The sequence below is a fragment of the Lissotriton helveticus genome, chromosome 3_1 (genome assembly GCF_964261635.1).
Source record: "Lissotriton helveticus chromosome 3_1, aLisHel1.1, whole genome shotgun sequence".
NCBI classification, from domain to species: domain Eukaryota; kingdom Metazoa; phylum Chordata; class Amphibia; order Caudata; family Salamandridae; genus Lissotriton; species Lissotriton helveticus.
In genome coordinates, this window is record NC_136061.1 from 2,078,332,590 (window position 1) to 2,078,354,364 (window position 21,775).

At 45.0% G+C, this 21,775-nt stretch overlaps 1 protein-coding gene across 1 annotated transcript in view; it reads right to left on the bottom strand.

Annotated features, from left to right (window-relative positions):
* Positions 1 to 21,775, bottom strand: part of KIF7 (kinesin family member 7) — a 295,905-nt gene that overhangs the window by 173,327 nt on the left and 100,803 nt on the right. Inside the window, exon 6 of the mRNA XM_078683208.1 lies at positions 7,495 to 7,722. Within this exon, the coding sequence (XP_078539334.1) occupies positions 7,495 to 7,722 (228 nt within the window). The remainder of the gene's footprint in view (positions 1 to 7,494; positions 7,723 to 21,775) is intronic.

Here is a 21,775-nt window from a genome sequence, read left to right on the forward strand (position 1 = left end):
GGAATGCCCTCCCCACCAACCTACAGCAGACCCAAGACCTGCTGACCTTCAGGAGATTACTCAAGACCTGGCTCTTCGATCAGTAGCATTCCCCCCCTCCCCTCCAGTGCCTGGAGACCCTCACAAGTATGTAGTGCGCTTTACAAATGTCCTGATTGATTGATTGATTCGAGTTCACTATGCAAATACCACTTGAGGTAAATCATAAGACAAATCAATCAGATCTTGAGCCAAAGAGTTCACACTGGCAAAAACTTTCTACCAGCAGTTTTCTCTGCATGCGTTGAAGTTGTGATCTCTCAATCTTTTAGTCTCACACCCTGTGTTACCTGCTGAGCTGAGACATGGCTTGATGCAACACTAGATGGTGCGCCCATCAGGAATCACAGCTGCAGAGTCTTCTTCAGCGCTGTGGGACCGCGGACAGCAACCTAGTACCTTGCTCGGAACACTGGGATGAATAGCATGGCAGGCCAGGTGGGAAGGTGCTAGTCTTCTGTGGTTTCAGCAGTGTGACAGGTACTCTGCTACAGCAGCAATGTTGCCTCATGCAGCATCGACCAAACCTCAAGCAGTGGCAGCACAAATTATTTGAGCATACTGCTAGGGCACCAGAAGGCACAACACAGCTCTGCCTTGTAGCTTCTTCAGCCATTTCACCCCTTGAACCTTGCTGGAAGACCAGCTTAAATCACAACTCTGTCAGCATCACGCTTTGCTGCCGATATCAGCCTGCTTCTCCTAAGTGCTCCACACACTGGGTATATGCCTGGGCTTTTCTTCCTTGACAGGTTGTTCTTCTCCTGGACCAATAACTCTCCTTCCCTCTATAAGCAGGTAAGCTTCTAGGCACCAGGCAGAACCACAATGTCTCCAGAAAACTGGTGAGACATCCTGTGGGAGACTGGCTGTCCTGCAGACAGCAGCACTGAATAACAGGAGCTTTTTGAGTACTCTGCAGTGCACTCATTTCCTTAGTCAAACTTGAAACACGAACAAAGTGGGATGGTATGAATCCCACTTTATATTAATTTCCCAAACTGGGGGTGTGGATTCACTGCCTATGGGCCATGATCCGTTCAGGGTGGCTTTTCTTCAAAATTAATTTTCCAGCTGTACTGCAGACACGGCCTTTGTCCAAAATGATGGCTCTATAGGACTATTCATCAGCCTACATATAGCAAGTTTAGCAGAGCACATATTGGATAATCATTACCCAGAGTGCTACTGGAATATGACTATCGCTTTCTGTGAGACAAAATCCCAGCATGGCACCTGATGCCATGGCTGGCCATACTATAATCGGTGAAAAACAAGGGGAGGACATTACACATTATTTCACTGACACCTTGAGTTTTGGTGAAAACAGATTTATTGAATGGGAGTCTGTCATGGTGGTGGTCTAAGGATATGCATTAAGACCAATAACAGGTATACGACACCAATCAGAGAAAGACAAAACAAGACAGGGGACAATACTGACCCACCTGAGTGGGATGATAATGGAGGGAAGCAAAAGGAGGAAGGAAATTGGCTAGAAGAAAGACAGAATGACCATTACGATGGAAACACAAGATGGTTTACAACAAATGACATTTCAACACGTGCTATACAGCAAGGGGGATATGAAAGGAAAACTGCTAGCTTGACTGCTTAAATGAGAAAAAACAATCACCTATACTAACTTAATAAGAGACGACACAGGCAGAATAGTTCATTATCAGTAGGAAATACACTGCATTTATTGAGTATACTTGCAAAAGTTATATAGACAAGTGCCGGACATACCTCGGTCTCAGGTCACAAAATATGACATCTAAACAGCATGACTTATTTAACACTCAATGGACAAACCAAAAGATTATTATTTTTTTTAAATGTGAACATCGTAAATTCACCCGGAAGTAGTAGTCTACTGGACAAAATGGATACATAAAATAAAGGTACATTGGTAAGAAGAATGATGGGAGTTCCTGTCCGAAGCACCTGAATACGTCACTTTTCAATCCTCCATGGGAGAGGCCCTCATCATAATGGTACCAAAAGTGAATGAAGATCCGATGGAGCGTACCACCCTTTATCCATAATCAACACACAGACGCAAAAAAATTAGGAAGTCACTGGCATCAAGAACAACTGATGAAATAGGCAGGGTTAAGGCATGAAGACCAGTTTGGATTTGTGCTGGCTAGATGGACTGCTATGAACATAAAGCGGCTGCTGCATGTCCAAGAAGAATGAAAGAATAGTGAGATGGATCTGGCACTGGCTTCACTTGCTACAGAAGAAAACCTTTAACACTGTATCAAGGATATATTTGTATGCAGGGTTGTCAAAATTGAATATTAGTCTCAAGTTCATAGCTTGCACCTGGTTGCTCTGCAGAGCCAATGACAACAGTGAAGACCAATGAAACAATATCAAGTTGGGGCCTGGAACAAAGCACTTGACAATGCTGCCTCCTATCCCTACTGTCATTTGCTATTGCAATAGAGTTACTAATTGCAAGATTTTGTGAAACCATGCTATGTAATAACACTAAATGGATGACATGTTGCTGTACAGGAGCAGATTTCTCGACTTAGTGAGCCTGCTGATACCCACACCACTCAGTTTCAAACGTATGTCTGGATTTACAATTAATCTCGATAAATCAGTGATTCTACTGGGGGTTTAAACAAAACATGCTTGTTTGTAAACAAGACAAGCCTTCCGGGTTTAAGTATAGATTGGGCAGAAGACACTCCTGTATCTGGGCGAGGTAGTGGCTGACACAAGGGATGATTTTAGCATGCTGAATGCAGACAGAATACTGGATGGTCTCTGATGAATGAATCTTTAAAGATGCTGCCACGGTCACTGGTAAGAAGGGTACCCAGCCAAAAATGATTTATTTTGAAGCTTACATCTGCTCCAAAGCTGTATGCACACATCAATATTTAGAAGAAATCAAACAGCATTATGACAACTCATATGTATAGGGAGGAGTAGAATGGCTACAGCACTATGAAGAAGGGAAGGACCATACCTGGCAAATTTGTATGAGAACAGACAGTTAAACTTAATGAGGCTCAGGCTGAGCAAGCTTATTTGGTGGGTCCAGGGCAGTTTCAATACAAACAGGTAAAAAAAACTGCCAGTGACATGTGGGATACATTTCCGAAAACACTGGAAACATCTCACACACTAGTTGCCATGCTGAAAGAACAAACGTTCAGGATGATATCCACTAGGTTAGATATTCACAAACAGACACTGCCTGTGAAAGTGAAGTTTAACAGGGTCAGTGGGAGAGAGCTCAATAATAAAGCATGGAATAGGCTATGGCCCATATTAGCCAACAGGTCTCGCCTTTGGGACCTCATAAGTTTTTATCCAGACCTACTGTCTTTGTCGATGTCTTTAAGCTATGCTGTAGAGCATTGTGGCTGCTGTGCAGCATGTTGAAAAGTTATAATAAAGAAGTGTTACCTCATATATAACCAAGACGACATTATGCACAACTGAATGACACTATTAAAAAAAGAATTAACATAAAAAATACTGTATCCAGTTTTTGTGTTCTTACAATGCTGGCAACTTCTCCCCACCCGTTCTGTGTGTTTGTTATGGATTTTTTTTGTTCATTCTGGGGGAGCTGGGAAATAGTACCTGCATTACAAGACAAGCAGCATCTATAATATGAGAATGGGCACTCGAGTATCACAGTGCGGAGCAAAGTAAAAGTCTGTGCTGATACGGATTCTGTCATATGGTAGTCACAGGCGAGTGGGCCTGGTTCAACAAAAACAAAAGGCCAAATCGACTTCAGTGCGACATGCATAACCCTAGCAGGGGCTCCATGTCACGAAGGGACTAGTGCGTTCTGGGAGTTGTAGTCCAAATGAACTCAATTGATCCAATCAACACACATGAAAATATTGGTGTGCATAAAAATCTTAAAAATTGAGCATCATGCATTTGCTTGATGAAAAGGGGCCATCTGGTGGCCCTGTACAAAACGCACTATGGCATCTCATTTTGCAAGGCGTGTGCATACGTTGCCTTTAAATGGAAAACAAACACAGCTATAAGATAAGAGGCTTTGTACATTATCTTAAGAGTGGGGCCATAACCAATGCAGCTCGTGTGTTGTTTAGCTCCGTCCACACCCCTTTCTTCCAGGATGCCGCGACCTGCGGGTGCTCCATTGCCGGTAACAATCTCTCGGGTCTAGTCTGAGACCTGCTGTGAGGTACCCTGCAGCAAGGCTAGAAATGCCGCTGAGGTCACCTCGTGCACGTTCGTTCACCCTATATATCCACACAATGCACTGTTAACGTGCCTGCACGAGCGCGTGCTAGCCTTTAGTTTGCTACGCCTCTGCTGGCGCCGACGGTACAATGCAGCCGGCGGAGGTACCCAAACTCTGACAAGATTTCTTTGAGACAACGCTTTTCTTATTTATGCAGAGAGGGCGTTTTATTTAAACCTGTGAGCTACAGGCCCAAGAGGAGCTCATGAACGCAAGTATTGCATAACAGACCAGCTACAGGAGGATGTAATAATTGCTGCTAAGGAAGCAAGGCAGACTAAATGAAATGCCAACCATGAGTATAGGTTATCTTGGGTGTTACTGTGAATGACAGGATGACGCGAGCGCAGTTTACTGTAATTACTTCCGCCGACCCACACAGGCAGTGGACCTTCCAAGAAAAACACAGCACAGATGCCATTATAACCCCAAATTTAAACAAGCACTGGAAGACACGTGCAGCCCCATCTACAGCGTTTACCTTGCCGGAGCGAGCGAGTTGAAAGGTGCACACAGGCCACACCCCATTTCTGCACCACTATGCAAACACGGCTCCTGGCACGCGCTTGGTTGGGGGATGAAGTATCCTCGCCTCCTGAGGGTCCCTGGGGGCTAACTAGCCCTCCTGTTATCTCTAGTAAGCCCCACACAGCTGGATTACTGAGAATGGTCCGAGGCCTTGCCCCCTTTTTACACCACTCTACAAACGGGCCTCCTGACGTACTGCTGCTCGGGGGATGAGGTCCACTTTAGTCCTGAGGTCCTCAGGACACAAGAGGACCTCTTCGCCCCACCAGCAGAGCGCCAAGAGGTGCTTTTACTGAGTGGTGTAAAAAGGGGAGTGGTCTAGGATATATACATATTTTTTTTATTTTATTTTAAACAAGGGTATTGGCTGATCCTGTACATCACAGCAGCTTCTGCCCACTCTTTGATGTTCAACATCCCCCTCACCCTAAAGACCATGATCCAGAGTTGTGGAACAATGTGTGGTAATAGCACATGTTGTAAAAGCAAAGCGTTTAAAAAAAAATATGGGGTAAAAAAAATGTGTGGTTAAGTCATGCAAAGAATTTCCCCACAATGTTCCATTGTACAACCGAACGGCAGTGGAATGGATATCAGAAGTGACTGAGTTTCTGGGAGGTGTGGCACTTCACACAGTGAGTTACTGTTTTTACGACAACCCAAGTTCTTAGTGCTGTTGGCGATGCTCAGTTACGAAGATATTTAATAATGCATAAATATTTGAATATATTAAAAAGAGAATTAGAAAAGCAAATCTGGTAGCTGTAAAATAATAACCAAAACGTAATTGTTTGTTATAATACAGACATCAATGGCTGAGATATGTTCTGCTGTTAATTTGCACAGCATGACTTTGCTTTTATAATAAACGGAATGCAAATGCTTAGAGGGCATTTCCTCAAGGCGCATTTTGGAAACCGAAGTTTTACGGCAAGCAATGAGGAGAGAAGGAAGAAGCAATAATAAGGACGCATTAGCAAGTGAGGGAGGTGCTAGCAATGATGTGGGAAGAGTGCCAGAAGGAAAGACTGCCTGCAGACAGCAAATATTTTAAGAAAAAGTACCTTCCGCTGCAGATAGCAAATATTTTAAGAAAAAGTACCTTCCGAAGTGAGTAGCCAGAGGAGCACCCCTGGCCACTAGCCAGTAACTGGAAGATTTATTTGGGCTATCTCCACGGCATGGACAGGCAAAGCAGGAAGACGTGCAAAGTGAAAGCAGACAACATGATGAACAATCAGAAGCATGGAAATTAAAGCGACATTGATTCCAACTAATGGTAAATAAAGGTAAATAATGGGAGGGTAGTAAGCCCCTTTAAAGTTTTGTTTTTTTAATGCAAGAGATTTTGCAAGCAGGATGCAGGCGAAACCTAAATAGTACTTCGAACTCAGTGTTAACTTCATCACCATGCTCAAAAATAACAATTTCATAAATAACAAAAAGATGACATGTCTGTTGTTTGTCCGAAAAGGTAACAGTGCTTGAAATAAAGACAAAAATGTAATCTTGTAGAGGCAGACTTTAAGATAGCTATGGCTGTCGGAGAGTCCGGCCATGACATGTCAAGCAGTCTAGACATGCGACTGACTATGCATATCCTACTTGCCCATCAGAGGCTCTGGTGTGAAGTAAAATGGCCCCATTGACCAGCATGTTTCTGTAATATTTTACTAACATTCCAGAAACATTTAATAGGAAGGTGTAGTGAATACCTTTCATGGTGATCTCAAGCAGTCAAACTGGTAGTGCTAAACACTGTGTTGATATAATAAAAGCTTGCCAAAAAAAGTAGAAAAGAAAGGTCAGAATGTCACTGGAAAAGACAGGTTACCAAACAATGCATAAAAGGTATGTATTCATAAACCATTATTTTTGCATAACTTGCTGATAATGACAACTTTGGGCTTTTATTTTGACTTAATGAGAGTGATGATGGGGCGGTGTCAGAGGAGATAGGGCAGCAAGAGAATGAATGTAGGTTCGACGTTCCAAAGTAATTTCCCCCAGTGCCTGAAATGCTAGATGTCCTCCTACTCCATATTCACCAGTCTGGGCAAAGGCAGTAGTTAGAAAAGTCTGTGAATGCTTTTATGTTATGCTTTCTAAGTCATTTCCAAACGGTTGCCATACTACTATACTGAACAAACTCCAAAATGGCTGAGAACTAACGGGCAACAGCAAAGCTTTATTGACGATCAAATGGAGAGGTGTCCCTTCTTATACCATCTCGATTTGAGGCTTGAACTAGCAAGATCCTCAGGAAGAGTTCACCATCCTCTCACAGAAGATAATGCACCTGGGTGGCTGCACTGATGGACTACAGGCTGGTTTTACAGGGCCTGCTCATACATGGGCTTAATGGATTGGGAAAACTAACTTCTTGCCTCGGGTTCATGAGGGACAGGAGACTAGTGGACAAAGATGCAAGGTGATAAAAAGCCAAAGGAAAAATGCCTATGATGGGTTCTTGTTTCTCTGGGAGTTTGTGAATGTGAACTTTTCCAGATATCCTAGCAAGATGTTACTCTGGTGTTTAACAAACTAGAAAGATACCACGCAATGCTTCTATAGTCCTGTGACTTCATCAGGGCTTGTTGTGTACATCATGGCCAAGGCAAGGCTAAAATATACAATTTAACAGTGCTTCGGGCCTGGAATATATAGCATACCTTGTTGAAAAGGATTTTGCCATTTATACCATGGAAAGGGCTTCTGGACTGTGCCAGATTAAGACTTTTCTGTCGACAATGCTCCAAGGGAGCTGTGAGCGGTCGCTGGCTAGGATCCACCAGGTAGACATTTTCCAGCAGAGCTGATACAGACAGATTCGACCTCATTAGTTCTAGGCTTTTTTGCAGCTCTGTGATTTCATCCTTCTGGTCCTGCAACTTGTCACTCTGAAAAAAGGAAAAGAAAGTGGCTGTTTAACTAGACGTTTCTTAAAGTCACATGCCACTTCTTTTTACAACATGCCTTTGATTACAAATAATAATTTATTCCCAGTCTACCTTTTGCATCAAACATAATTCACTAGTGGAAGCTAAAATGTTGTTTACAAATTTAGCACATGCAGGTTCTGCAACTATAAGCTTTGATGAAAGCTTTTTTTATAATGGTACTTTGTACATACGTAAAGAACAGTGTATTCGACAAGGAGTCATTCTGTAATTTACTTACAATAAGAGTTAATAACATCTGTGACATTCTAGTATAGCTTGGATCTTTCACAGAATACGGAGTATGCATATCAAACAACAAAGTTGATAAAACGTTTGACAAAGTCAAGAGACGAGCATGAGGAACTTGAGTGCAGAGGGTAACGCATGCCAGCAAAAAGGTGCAGGATGTTGGATTGCATTCTGCTACTGGCTAAAACTTGAATTTCTTTTTAACACTTATTTTTTATTACATCTGCTCAGAGTACAATAATCCACCATATGTGGAGGAACTTGGGCATGTAGCAAGCAGGGCGACAACAAATTATTAATCTAGGACAATATTAAACCACATTATGGCCTGGTCAGATCACAAGCTCAAATCGCAAACATTGCATAAAGTGGTGTCAAACATCATAAAGGAACAGTAAAACGGAAAATATACCAGCTGTCCTCCCTTCCCTCCCCCCCAAGCCACGTAGTTTACACCAATCACTAAATTAACTACTGGATTTGTGTTAAAAAGAATTCCGAATTCCATCCACCCATTCCTCTCTTTCCTTTATGCAGGCACAAGAGTCCGAATCTGTCAACTTGCCTTTTTTTTTTTACCTCGGGTACTGCTTGGCCTTTCATCTTTCAGAAGTTGATAGAGTGCCATTAAGTTAGTTGGTACTTGAGCCTGTGCATAGGTACAGACGGATCTTGGTAACCCCCTATCGATACCTTTCGCAATAAGCTTTGGCACTATGGTCAATTCCTGCTCCACACTATTACTAAATTTGGGGGAGGCGGTGCTACTATGAGACAAGCCCTTGGAGCAGTGTTGAAATTAAGGTTTTTAGTTGAAATCTCCACCAGCAAACCAGGTACTAGGGCAAAGTGTTTTTTTTTTTTAAGTATTGGGGAGCAAGCTGGTATAGGTCCTATTCTCATGTGGTAAGAGCGTGGTCAATCCTGAATGGGTATATAGTTAGAAACACAGTCAATAATATTCATAACTTGGAAACAAGCTGCAGCTATCCATTGGTGAGTCATATTAGCAACCCTTTAAAAAACTAGTCTTCGCAACTCTGCCAAATTAGAACACATTTTTTCTTTTAGCAAAGTAAAAATAAAGCAGGCCAATTGGTGTTGGGTTCACACAAGCCATGCATCTGTTAGTTATATGGCCATTAGCCATTTTGAAGACAAGCTACTCTAGGCTGTGTACCTTATTTGAATCTTACTTTTAATGCACAAATAGTTCAGATTAGGTTATCCTCCAAACTGTGACATCACAGCTAAAGAGGATAAAATGAAATGGAGAATTTAAAGTAGAAGGGCTGACTTTTCACTGTTGAAAATATGTTTTTAACTACTGGCTACAGACTATTTAACGGTCTATATTGACCTCTAATGAGCCGTGGCATAACACAGTGCCTTTTTACTTTACATTATGATGATGGTAATGTAGCTAGATAACGTAGTTCCTAAAACTCATTTCCTGTTTCCCAATTTCACATTCATGGAGTACTGACACTACCCTGCTTTTTTCCAAGTTATGAATATTATTGACTGTGTTTCTAACTATATACCCATTCAGGATTGACCACGCTCTTACCACATGAGAATAGAACCTATACCAGCTTGCTCCCCAATACTTAAAAAAAAAACACACTTTGCCCTAGTACCTGGTGTGCTGGTGGAGATTTCAACTAAAAACCTTAATTTCAACACTACTCCAAGGGCTTGTCTCATAGTAGCACCTCCTCCCCCAAATTTAGTAATAGTGTGGAGCAGGAATTGACCATAGTGCCAACGCTTATTGCGAAAGGTATCGATAGGGGGTTACCAAGATCCGTCTACGTGGCTTGGGGGGAGTGTATTAAAGGCATACATTTCTTTGGCGCTCACATGACATCAATACAACGCAAGCCAGTTGTACAGCCTTTGCAAAAGCATGCTTCTTGAAGTATCTTAGGAGTCAAAATGTTGAGTCCTTTGCTGTGAAATATAATAGTTAGATATGTTAAAAGTGTCATTTTGAACAGTGCACGTTGACAAAATTCACTTGTCATTTTCAATGCATCAAATTATCTTTTTCAAATCTGAAGCTTATGAAAGTTCAAAATTAAAGGTAAAATAGTTCAAATGCTGTCCCGAGTTAGACCTTTATTTAACTGCAGGAAAGAGTAAAGTGAAAGAAGAGAGAAGAATATCCAAGGGGATACACTTTTTAAGGCAGTTTTGGGTGGTGGGATATAACCAGTATTAACTGTTCTTTGCACATTTTTATAAAAAAATACTTGTGGTATTCTGCCTGAATTTAAGAAATTATACATTATGAAATAAAACAATTTGAAATACAAATGTTCTCAATCTCTGTCCTGGTTTGAATTTAAATATGTAAACATGCATCCCACTTACGGAGACAGAAGTTAGTCTAACGCCAGATGTGTGGTATTTGGCAGGGCTGAATTCGGTGGTGTGGATTTGGACAAGTTGTGCACGCTAAGTCTTTTATGTCATGGGGTATAGAGTGGACTTTTGTCTATTTTTCTTTGTAAAAATAATATGGGCTGTTTCTTTACCTTTCGGTACATTTCTGAACAATTTCTTAAGCTAAATTGTATTGTTGAATTGTGTGCGCATGCAGGGAAGAACGCGTGTTTGGCAGACATGCAAAAAATCATCCTACGTCTCAGTATTAACTTCCACACTTCTAAGATGTAATTCCAATCCTAGAATGAGTTACCTGTTTGCTTTACAACAGCAGTTAGTAAAACAGGTAAGTGCTTTGCGAGCCTGTATAAGTAGCAAAGGTTTTAAAGGGACTTGTTTTCGTGCAAGGTATTGCTTTTCCCAGTTCACGGAAGGGATAAAAAAAAATCTCCAGATAATAATAGGGTTGACAGGATGGTGCAATAGCATAATATTGAAATGTGTGGATCTGGTGTGGACTGCGGGCAGCAAGTGCTTAATAAGCTATTTGCATAAGAAAATACTATATATTTTTTTCGTTCTCCCCCATTAGTTTTTAATGAGGAAGGAGGAAGAGAAGCGTTCACTGGCAGCATCCGGATAGTCTTAGGGAGACAAAGAATGCTGTGGTCTGTGGTAGATGCCGCACAGAAGTCATAGGTATATGTATCAGGAGCTGCCATTGAAAGGAAGTTGAAATGTGCTTTAGATGTTGCTGGGATTGTTGGCTACTGTGCGGTTGCAGACTTCGCTGGGCTGACAGTGGGTGGGGAAATGCTACGTAGTCACTGTAGGTTTAATTACATGAATTGAGCATTCTCTCTGGTGTTAGTTCTTGAGGTAGTTGCTGACTGGTGCTACACATGGGATCATGTTTGCCTTTGACAGGAGGTATGGTTTAATGGGGTACGTACTGGAAATTAATGTTATGTTATGTTATTTGGATTTTTTAAGCGCACAGCTGCCCCAGCTAAGGGGCGTCCCGGCGCTGTCTCTAGAACAGATAACACAACCAATAACACAGAGAAAAGTAGGGAGTGATCAATAAGACAAAGGGAAGAGATGAGTTTTGACAGCTCTTCTAAAAGCAAAAAGGTCCTCCAGAGAACGAATGTGGGTCGGGAGTGCATTCCATAGTTTAGAGGCCAAAACCGTAAACGATCGGCCACCTAATCTACATTTTTGGGAACGAGTGCCAAATTTTGGCCGGCAGATCGAAGGCTGCGCGAAGGAGTGTATAAAGACAAAAGGTGCTGAAGTATGATGGGGGTGTCAGACTTAAGAATTTTGAATGCAAAGCAGAGGGCCTTGAACTCTATACGTCTGGTTACTGGCAGCCAGTGTAAGTTGGAAATTGTGCTACGGACTGAGCAGAAACGCGGCAGGCCCACCAGGGCCCTAGCTGCCGCGTTCTGCACTCGTTGGAGTCGCAGGACTTCCGCCTGGTTGGCGCCCAAGAACAGTGAGCTCGCGTAATCGAACCTCGATAGAACGCTAGCTTGGATCACCATCTGGCGGGTGGGAGCATCGAAAAATTTGAGGATAGGCCTCAACCCACGCAGAATGCCGAAGCACATGGATGCCACCTTCTTAGTATGGAGCGAGAAGGTTAGTTTGGAATCCAACCAGACGCCAAGGTTTTTGAGTTCGGAAACAGGTTTTGGGGAGGGTCCCAGCTCCTTGGGCCACCAGCTAGCACCCCACAGATCAGGATGTTTCCCCAACACCATCACCTCAGTTTTGAGGGCGTTGAGTTGTAGACAGTTGGCCATAAGCCAGCTAGCAACAGCCCTCAAACCATCTGCAAAGTTCGATGCCAGTTGGTCAGAGTCCCCATTAAGAGCCACTGCCAACTGGGTATCATCGGCGTAAGATACCATAGTGAGACCCCAACTCTTCGCAACCTCCGCCAAAGGTTGGACGTAAAGGTTAAAAAGAGTGGGGCTCAACGCCGAGCCTTGCGGGACACCTTGAGTGATAGCGTGGGGCTTGGATCTGAGCGGTGGCACCACCACCTGAAAAGATCGTTCCGAAAGGAACGATTGAAACCAATCTAACGCCCTGCCTGAGATGCCTGCCTCACTGAGCCTTCGAATAAGAATGGTGTGAGATACAGTGTCAAAGGCGGCACTGAGGTCCAGAAGGACCAGTGCCGCAGTTTGACCTGCATCTAGTACAGAGCGGAGGTGTTCAACCATGAATAGGAGTGCCGTCTCTGTACTATGTCCAGATCTAAAACCATTCTGTGTCGGGTCCAAAAGATGTGCAGATGCCAGATGGTTTGTTAAGATGTTGTTGACATGGGCCTCTGTAATCTTTGCCACCCAAGGAAGGAGGGAGATAGGTCGATAACTCTTCGGCTTCAATGGATCCAATCCAGGCTTCTTTATGATAGGCATGACACAGGCAGCCTTCCAACTAGGTGGAACTGAACCGATGGTAAGGGATTGCTCCACTAGATGACGAATAGGAGGAAGGCAGAAGGATGCCGAGTCCATGAACTGGGCAGGTCTCAAAGGGTCATTCGGAGAGCCAGACTTGACCTTGGCCGCTAGGAGATTAAACTCCTGCTCCGATGGTATGGAGAGAGAGGCCAAACACTGTGATGCACGCAATGTCAAGGTCGTACTATCAGGGTCCACTTTGGGAAAAGAGCGGTAGATGGCATTTACTTTTTCCACAAAGAAGCTGGCTAACGACTCACAGTGGGCAAGGGAACCGATCTCCGTAATAGGAAGTCTGTTCACTGTGAGCTCCTTCAAGATTTTAAAAACCAGTTTGGACGGGTTAGAGCTCGCCTGGAACTCCCGTGCATAGTAATCAGCACGGGCCCGGCAAACAGCTCTATGGTATAACTTTACCTTAGTCAGATAACCTACTTTCAGATCTTTATCGTAGTTCTTCCTCCATGCTCTTTCGGCTTGTCGGCAGGTAGCTTTAATACACCTGAGCGCCTCTGTGTACCAGGGATTAGGCTGAGAATGTCGATTCCTACTCCAACCGGCTGGGATTAATGCGTCAAGGGCTTTGACAATCCAAGCGCAGAAGGTGGTATAGCCGGTTGCTACGTCATCTGTATGAGCCAGCGGTGTAGTGATCAGGAAACTGTGGAAATCCTCTAATTTGAGCTTTTTCCAGGGCCGCCTGAAAGATGTTTTACCAGGCTTCCCAATAGATTGTGTCACCATTGTGACAGAAAGTTCAATGAGGTGATGATCACTCCATCCCATGGGTCTAGGGGGTGAAACCTCGACCAGTTGCAAGTTAGTAAAAACCGGATCGAGGATATGGCCTCCCTCATGAGTCGGATGACGAATCAGTTGGGAGTAGTTGTACTGCTTCAAGATCGTCCAGCAGACCTCTAACCGCCGGTAACTCCATGGCATCAAAGTGTATATTAAGATCGCCGACGATGGTAATGTTGGAGGAGAACAACGAGAGAGAGCTTACCAGCTCAGGAAGGGCTTTCCTGAAGGCACTGTCACTCCCCGGAGGGCGGTAGATCAAAAGACCTGACAATGTATGATGTTGACTAAAACCGATGGAAAAGTGGGCACACTCAGCACCGGCCAAATTCATGGGCTTCCAGGTGCAGGTGAAGCAGGTTTTAAAAGCCACGGCTATGCCTCCACCTCTCCCCTTGCGGTTTAAAGTATGAATTGCATAACCCGGAGGAAGGGCCAGATTAATAATGGCCGTATCCTCATCACCCAGCCAGGTCTCCGTCATAAAGAAAACATCAGGGCTTTCCAAGGAGATAAGTTCATATATATCGCGATGATGTTTCGACAGGGATCTAATATTAAGATGCCACAACATAACATAACATAACATAATGTTGGCGTGAGGAAACAACAAGCATTTACAATGCAACGGTTTCGCCTTTTCAAAAGTTAGAGCTATTGGCATTGTAAATGACATTTTTTTGTTTATGTCTTGGTTTTGAAAACAGATAAATGGCATTGTCATTTACATTGCCAATAGCAAGCACAGCCAGGGGGCAGGGTAGCAAGCACAGCCAGGGGGCAGGGAAGCAAGGACAGCCAGGGGGCAGGGAAGCAAGCACAGCCAGGGGGAAGGGAAGCAAGCACAGCGAGGGGGTAGGGAAGCAAGCACAGCGAGGGGGCAGGCAAGCAAGCACAGCGAGGGGGCAGGCAAGCAAGCACAGCGAGGGGGCAGGGAAGCAAGCACAGCGAGGGGGCAGGGAAGCAAGCACAGCCAGGGGGCAGGGAAGCAAGCACAGCCAGGGGGCAGGGAAGCAAGCACAGCCAGGGGGCAGGGAAGCAAGCACAGGCAGGGAAGCAAGCACATCCAGGGGGCAGGGAAGCAAGCACAGCCAGGGGGAAGGGAAGCAAGCACAGCGAGGGGGCAGGGAAGCAAGCACAGCGAGGGGGAAGGGAAGCAAGCACAGCGAGGGGGCAGGGAAGCAAACATACAGAACAGCTGTTCAAGACAGTTAATAGATATCTGTTTTCCCGAGTAGAACTAAATAAATGACAAAATCCTTCAGGACACACATGTATTCACTTAGTACTCAATGAACATCCCTAACGGGCACATTTGTACCAAACTGAGCCATCATTATGTAAGACTCTGGACAAAGCAGTCTTTAGTGAGCAAACACAACCAAACACACCTGGTCAGTCAGTGAAAACCGTGGGACTGAATGCAATGGATGTGCAGACCCCAAACAGCGTTACTGTGCCCTACAAATGGTAGGCATGCGCTTTGCAAATTGCACAAACATAACATACCATAGCACCTAGGAATCCTGCCCTGCTCTGCCAGAATTCCAAGTACCGCAACTACTCCAACTGTACCCTTGAGTCCAGGGGTGCAGCAGGTGCAGTGGCTCCAGGGCAAGTTCCGGATTACCAAATAGGCAAAGTGGGCACTGGCCTATGGGCCCCACCCCTTTGAGGGGCACGCGACGATTAATCAAAATAATATTGGTTTGATCTTGAAAGAAAATTACAATCAAGGTGTCCTGAATTGTTTCCCAAATATAGAAAAAAAATAATCAACTCAAAGAAACGACAACTTTACATTAAAGACTCGATAGATAAAATGAAGCGTTAATGTAATGTACCCATTGAATATTTAAAGCTTTGTTGGTTTATTAAAAATGTTAACATTTCTTTTTTTTGTTTAATAACATTAATAATTGTTAATGTTTCGTTTTGTGTAATAAAACTGTTTTTTAAAATTGTTGACTGATAAAATTAAAAATGAATTGGGAGATAATAGGGGGAGAGGGGACGAAATTTCGACTGCCTAGGGGCCTCCACAGGGTTTAATCGGCACTGACCAGGGCTCAAAGGCTCGAGAAACCCACTGCACTACAAATGCAGCGACTTGTTTCTATGAAACCCGCATATGAATGTCCGTTTTCCTTGTTTACACTACGGCCCAGGCTGCCCTTGCCACTGCGTGTAACATTACAATGAAGCCGCTTCCTGCAGCCGTCTCACAGATTCAGAATGTCAAGGACATGACCTTCCTCGTCCTGTTAACACCACCAGGTCAGCAGCTCCTTTCTTGCTGTGCGAGCCTTTCAAGGACAGCTGCTGCCTCGTCTCGCAGCATGCCCTGATACCTGCCATTAGCCCCGGAGTCCTGCGACGCCATTTTAAGCTGTCAGACCAATGATGATCAGATCTCATAATGGGAGAAGCCTCGCTGGAGCTACACTCTGACGCTGGCAAATTGCCAGCTCACATTCTTTGTTCATGAATAAATAACGGCATGGGGAGCTTTGAAAGCATCTTTACGGCAGGTCCCAGAAAGGACGAACAGGCACAGTGCCCTGAACCGCTAAACGCCAATTTACCAAAGGAGCAATTTAGAAAGTGCATATCTGCATAACTGCAAGCCGCCTGCTAATAAAACCCATCTCTCCAAATTATTTTCCTGTTTCTCCGCCATGAAATTGCCCTGGTACAGAGCAGCGTGCCCGCACATCTAAACCCACATAAACAAGTCAGGTCCCGGGCCGTGTTGTGATTGGCTGACGTCACGGGGGTGTCCCGGGCCGGCAGCCAATCACAGCGCGGCCCGGGACACACGGCAACAAGGGGCGGGGCTTAAAAAAGACCCAGAAACGCCCCCGAATCGCGTTTTCACGGGAAAACGTGATTGACAGCCAATCTCTTCCAATGGCTAGCCTCCATTTATGGAGCTAGCCAATGGAAGAAGGGGCGGTTTCAAGTCCCCACTATAGAGATAACATTAGATTTCGCCTGGGCGGAGCAACTGCTACGCAGTTGCAACGCCAGGATGAAACCTAAAAATCGGACCCTTTGTACATTTAATATTATCGTGCGCATCATGCAGAGTATGACAAGTAGAAGGAACGGCTTTGATGCCGTAGAGGCGAGAAGGAAGAACTGGTTTAGGATGGTCAGTTGAACATATTGTTCAACATGTTTTAAACTAGCTGTAGAGAAATAATATCTTGACTCAGTGGTATATAAATACTGTGACAATGAGAGAACCGTTAAATAATGTTTTACGGATGATACCCTTGCTGTGCGTATGAAACTGTATTGAATGTAATAACAGTACTTTAACAAATGTCAATAAAACAGATATTTAAAACAAAAACATGTTTTAAACTACTACTGTGGCATTGGGCAAGGCAGCAGCTGAAAGGCTCTGTTTTCACTGGTAGGCATTGGATAGATGGGGACCGGCCATCAGTGTTCGTCAGATGTGGACAGGGGAGCAGTGGGCGGCGATCACAGGTTCACAGTGACATCCGAGGGGTGGTTTTAAAGGCGGGTGGAAAAGCATAACTGCAGGTTTCGTAGGGGTGAGAGTGAAGTGTAATGGATGCGTTAGTAGCAGGCATGAAGGCGGTGGTCTGTGTTTGGAGGTGGTCAACGGAGTGGGCTTCGCTTGAAGGTGGGTCATCAAGTAGTAGGATGTGTTTGGTGGGCCGGCTGAAGGCAGTGTTATGTAAGTTTGCTGGAGATTGCAGCAGCAGTATTTACTGATGTATGTAAATCGCCAGATGAAAGGGCTAATGTGACCAATGGAGGGTCGCTGGCCTGAGAGTTCTTGACTGGCCCGGAGAATGGAGGCCCCCTCCATGTACTTTGCAGGGGGGCCCCCTCAAGTTTTGTTACGCCACTGCTACTCTTCAGCCCTGAGAGATGGCAGAGCACTCCTCCTGCGAGCACTGGTTATCCCCCTCGTGCTCGTGCTCGCCCCCTGAGCTGGGAAAGCTGCTGCCTTCCACCTTCCTCCCCCGGGAAAAAAACAGGACCACTCTGGCACCACGCTCTCTCTGAACCGTTTGGTGTTTCTCATAGAATTGTTTCAGTTTGAGAAGTGCCTTTTAGGAGCATTCTGTTAGTAATAGGTCTATTTGGCGCCTTAAATCCAGTCACTTCGCTCAGGAGTGATGAGGTTTCCTCTCTTTATATTGGTTCTCTTTACTTTTCAGTTCCTCTTCCAATTTAGTTTTTCTCAGGGCCCGCGTGTGGCATTTATGTTTTTAGTGTAATGATTAATCCCTGCCTTAAAGTGGAGGCTGGACTCCCAAGGACTGGTTAAATTCAAAGTGTTCCAATATATGATCTTTGCTTTCAGCCTCAGACAGTATATCCTTAAGTATAGAGGGGTGGCATCTACACTGTCTCCTCAGTCATTGGTTCCACCCATGTGAAATGCCTAATAATCCAAGCATGAGTTGAGATAGTTACAGGGTTTATTGGACTTTTTTCTCTTTGTTATGCCTGGGTATACAAACCATGGGCAGTTTCGGTATATAGAGCCAAATAAACCAGGATACATCCAGACTCAGGACCAACGGCAGTCGGTATTCTCGGTCCTTTATAGGAACGAAATCTACTTAAAAAGTGTAGTGATTTAATAACTAAAGGGCTATTCGCATTGTTTTTCGGAAATTATGCCCTTACAAAACACTGACAAATATGTTAACAACAATTTTACTTGATTGGCTACTGTAAAGGGACTAATAGTCACTGTGCAAATCTCTCGTTCCTAAGGTTTGTAATCACAATCATTCAAACATGGCAGCAGACACTAAAAGATACTAGGGTCCATCTCTAACTTCAGTCGCATCTTTGACAAGATCCAAACTGGGGCTCACTGACCAGCAATACCAGTACTGCATACTACAGAGGCAGCAACGGGAAGTATACACTGCGAACGAAGATAGCGGGGGCAGGAGATCGGCATAGACGGCAGGTAGGTTTGCAAGCAGCCGCACACCAAATAAAGATAGCTTTTCGTTACATCCGCAGCTTTGAAGAGCCTTTGCCTGAAACTTCGAGCTATTAGCTTTCTACCCACAGGCATGTGACGTTTGGCACTTTAAAATAGGTTGTGTTATAATTCAGTCAGTATTTCTTGTGAACAGAAGGCTGAATCTCACTCAACCTTCACAAACTCACAACCTGCCTGAAACTGCCTACTTCAGTGACGGTGATAAGCTCACTGCGCCATCCTGCTGCATGCAGAGGGTGTTTATTTCAACTAGCATATTTTAACAAGCATTGGCATAGCCAATAGGTCTCGCTTTTGGGACATTATAAGTGTTTAGCCATGCAACAGTTGATGTTCCACTAAGGATAATGTGCTGCAGAATGAAATACTTATAAGGTCCCAAAAGCGACACCTACTGGCTATTCCAATGCTTGTTATCAAAAGTCGCTGGGCTCTCATTATCACTAATGCTGCAGTGAAAACAAACCTGGTTGATAGTAAAGAGAGAAATGCCTTTCCAGGACTTTGGGTCTGTAGCAGAACATCTGCTACAAAAGTGATCACAAAAGGGCGCCTGATTGCAACTACCTTCAAACAAGCCTTGCCAATAGAGGTAGTAAACTTATATTTTTCTAAAGAAATGTTAAAAAGTAGCAGGGGTGGGGGGTCGTAATATAGAGAGGTTGTGGTAGGCAGGTGGAGTGAAGGGGGGGTGCTAAGGGAAGAAAGAGAAAGTTGAAAGTAAAGATGCACGTGAGATCTGAAGCAAGAGAGAGGAGAGCCTGAACTGGAGGGCAGGGGCCCCAAGGAGTGGATAGAAGAGGGAGACCGAATGAGATGTGCAGATCAGAGTGAGGGGGAGGGAACTGAAAGGGGCAGGGTGGGAGGCGCGGGAGGCAGAGGGGAGAAAAAGTGTTCTTTGGGAGCTTAAGGAGGAAGAGGGAGCACATGAGGGACTCGAGAGTGACGCGAGAGAGCGTGTGAAAGCAACGATGGACTTAGAGGCAAAGGTAGGGGCAGATGAGGCCACATGGCAAGGGTGTCAGTCTAAAGATGGGTCAACAGATAGGAGAGATGGCCTCTGGGAGGGGGCAGTGAAGGAAACGAGGAGAAAGTCAGGACGAGGAGTAAAAGGGCGATAGACACAAGGAGAGGAAAGAGAGAACGAAAAGCAGGAGGGGGGTTAATGGAGGGAAGAAGTGGAAAGAAGAAGGCAGTGATGAGACGGGTGGAGAGAGGCCCAAGCAGGGGCCAAGCCAAGCAGGGTGGCTGGCGAGTGAACTCGAGTGGAGAGGCACCCGGAGGTGGTGGGAGGGTAAGAGGATGCAGACATGGAAGGCAAGACGAGAAAGACGGAAAGTGTGGTCCGAGGGAGGGTTCTAGAAGAGTTAAAGAGGCTGGGAGGGGTCCAGTCCATCAGTAACTTTAAACGTTGGTAGGTAGTTGCAGTTTCGAAGATGTTACGCCAAATCTATAGTCCCCATTCCCCTCTATGCGCCTCTCTTCACCGGCGCCGACCCTAAATATATGTCTTAAAAGCAGCCAGTACACCCACTAAACGGGTCTCTGCGAAATCCCGCTCACCTTTTAATCCCCCGCTTGAAGAACTGGAGTTTAGGCCTTCTTAGGACATCTGGGTTTTGCTGGCACAGGGTGACAAAGGCAGCAGCATGGGTCGGCGTGCACCTGGCTGAGGGGTGCAGTCTCAAGGAGTAGCACGCGCTCACACAAGGAAGCTACGCGAGTACAATACAATAAAGTTTTACGATAGAGACTAGGGTTTGGGAGCGCAGGGGTGGTGTAAAGAGACAGTGGGTGATGGCGGGGTTTCGGGGGGAGGGGGGTCTTATGCTCAGAACAGCCAACCTTGGAGCGGGGGTGGGGTGTGTCTCGGAGTGGTTCAGGAGTCATTGGCCCGCAGGGGTGGAATGGCGGCAACGGTCTGGCTGTTTAGGACGGGGGGCAGTGTGCTTGGAGCGGCCGACTTTGAGCGGGGGTGGTATTAGGTTGAGATCTAGGCGTGGATCGACATGGTGTAGGACCCTGTAGGCAGAGTCCTCCCCAGATACATAGACCGGACACTGGACACCACTTCCTGTCTAGAGGACTGGCGAAGATGGGAAGTGTGGGGATGAGGAGAGCAGGGGGCAGCATGGGTGGAGACTAGCTCCGCCGGAAGTAGAGGGACAAAGAAGGTTTCTGTGATAAAAAATTGACTAGCAAGACATCGGTGTCATTCTGTTCATTTACCCACGGCAGCAGTACACAACACCTACTTCCCTTGTGTATTTTCATAGACAACCCAGCCTTCTTCATAGCCCTCCTAGAGCCCAGATCCAGACTCCTGACCCCTGGCTCCTCCCTTCAGCATTTTATCAGCGAATGCTCCCAGTGGTATAGGGAACTATTATTCAGACGCTGCCTTTTATCCCCTCGCGAAGTTTTCACAATTACACCAACACAGCAATTGTTTTATGCCAAATGGCACGCAATACCAACATGGATAAATAAGTGTGGCTTGATGTCAAAATGTGAAGTAATGTTTAATATGCAGGTAAAACCGGATGGACTGGAACTGGGCAGGATCTGGTGGGGAGGGGGCCGGCGATTGGGTTTCTGTAACTTGAAAGTGTGTTGGCGGCATTTTCGTCTCTCGGTAGGAATTCAGTTGTCACGGATTGGTTATCCCAAACATGATTTCACCCCAAGCGGCAAAACAGATCAGGTAATCACTCCCTTTAATTGGCCTACAAAGTCCTGCAAACTCCATGCTCAGGCGCTGTGGGGGCTCCCATAACGAGCAGATATCTTTGAGTCCACTTTTAAAACATGGTATCCTATTTTATACTGTTTTAAGAGGACAAAAGCCCTAGGTGCAAGCCCACTTGGCACAAAACCCATGATATTTAATTGTTAGGAATATTCGATAATTGCTGATATTAAATTCTGTGAGTAGGTGTGCTCTTGTGTTGTTACTTATTGTTTTAGTTGACACTTGTTGTGTCTTTTATGATTGAAAAACTTCGAATAAAGACTAACTGAACTGAAATTGGGTGTAAACACCATTGCACCTGCATTCAAACACACAGGAGCACTCATA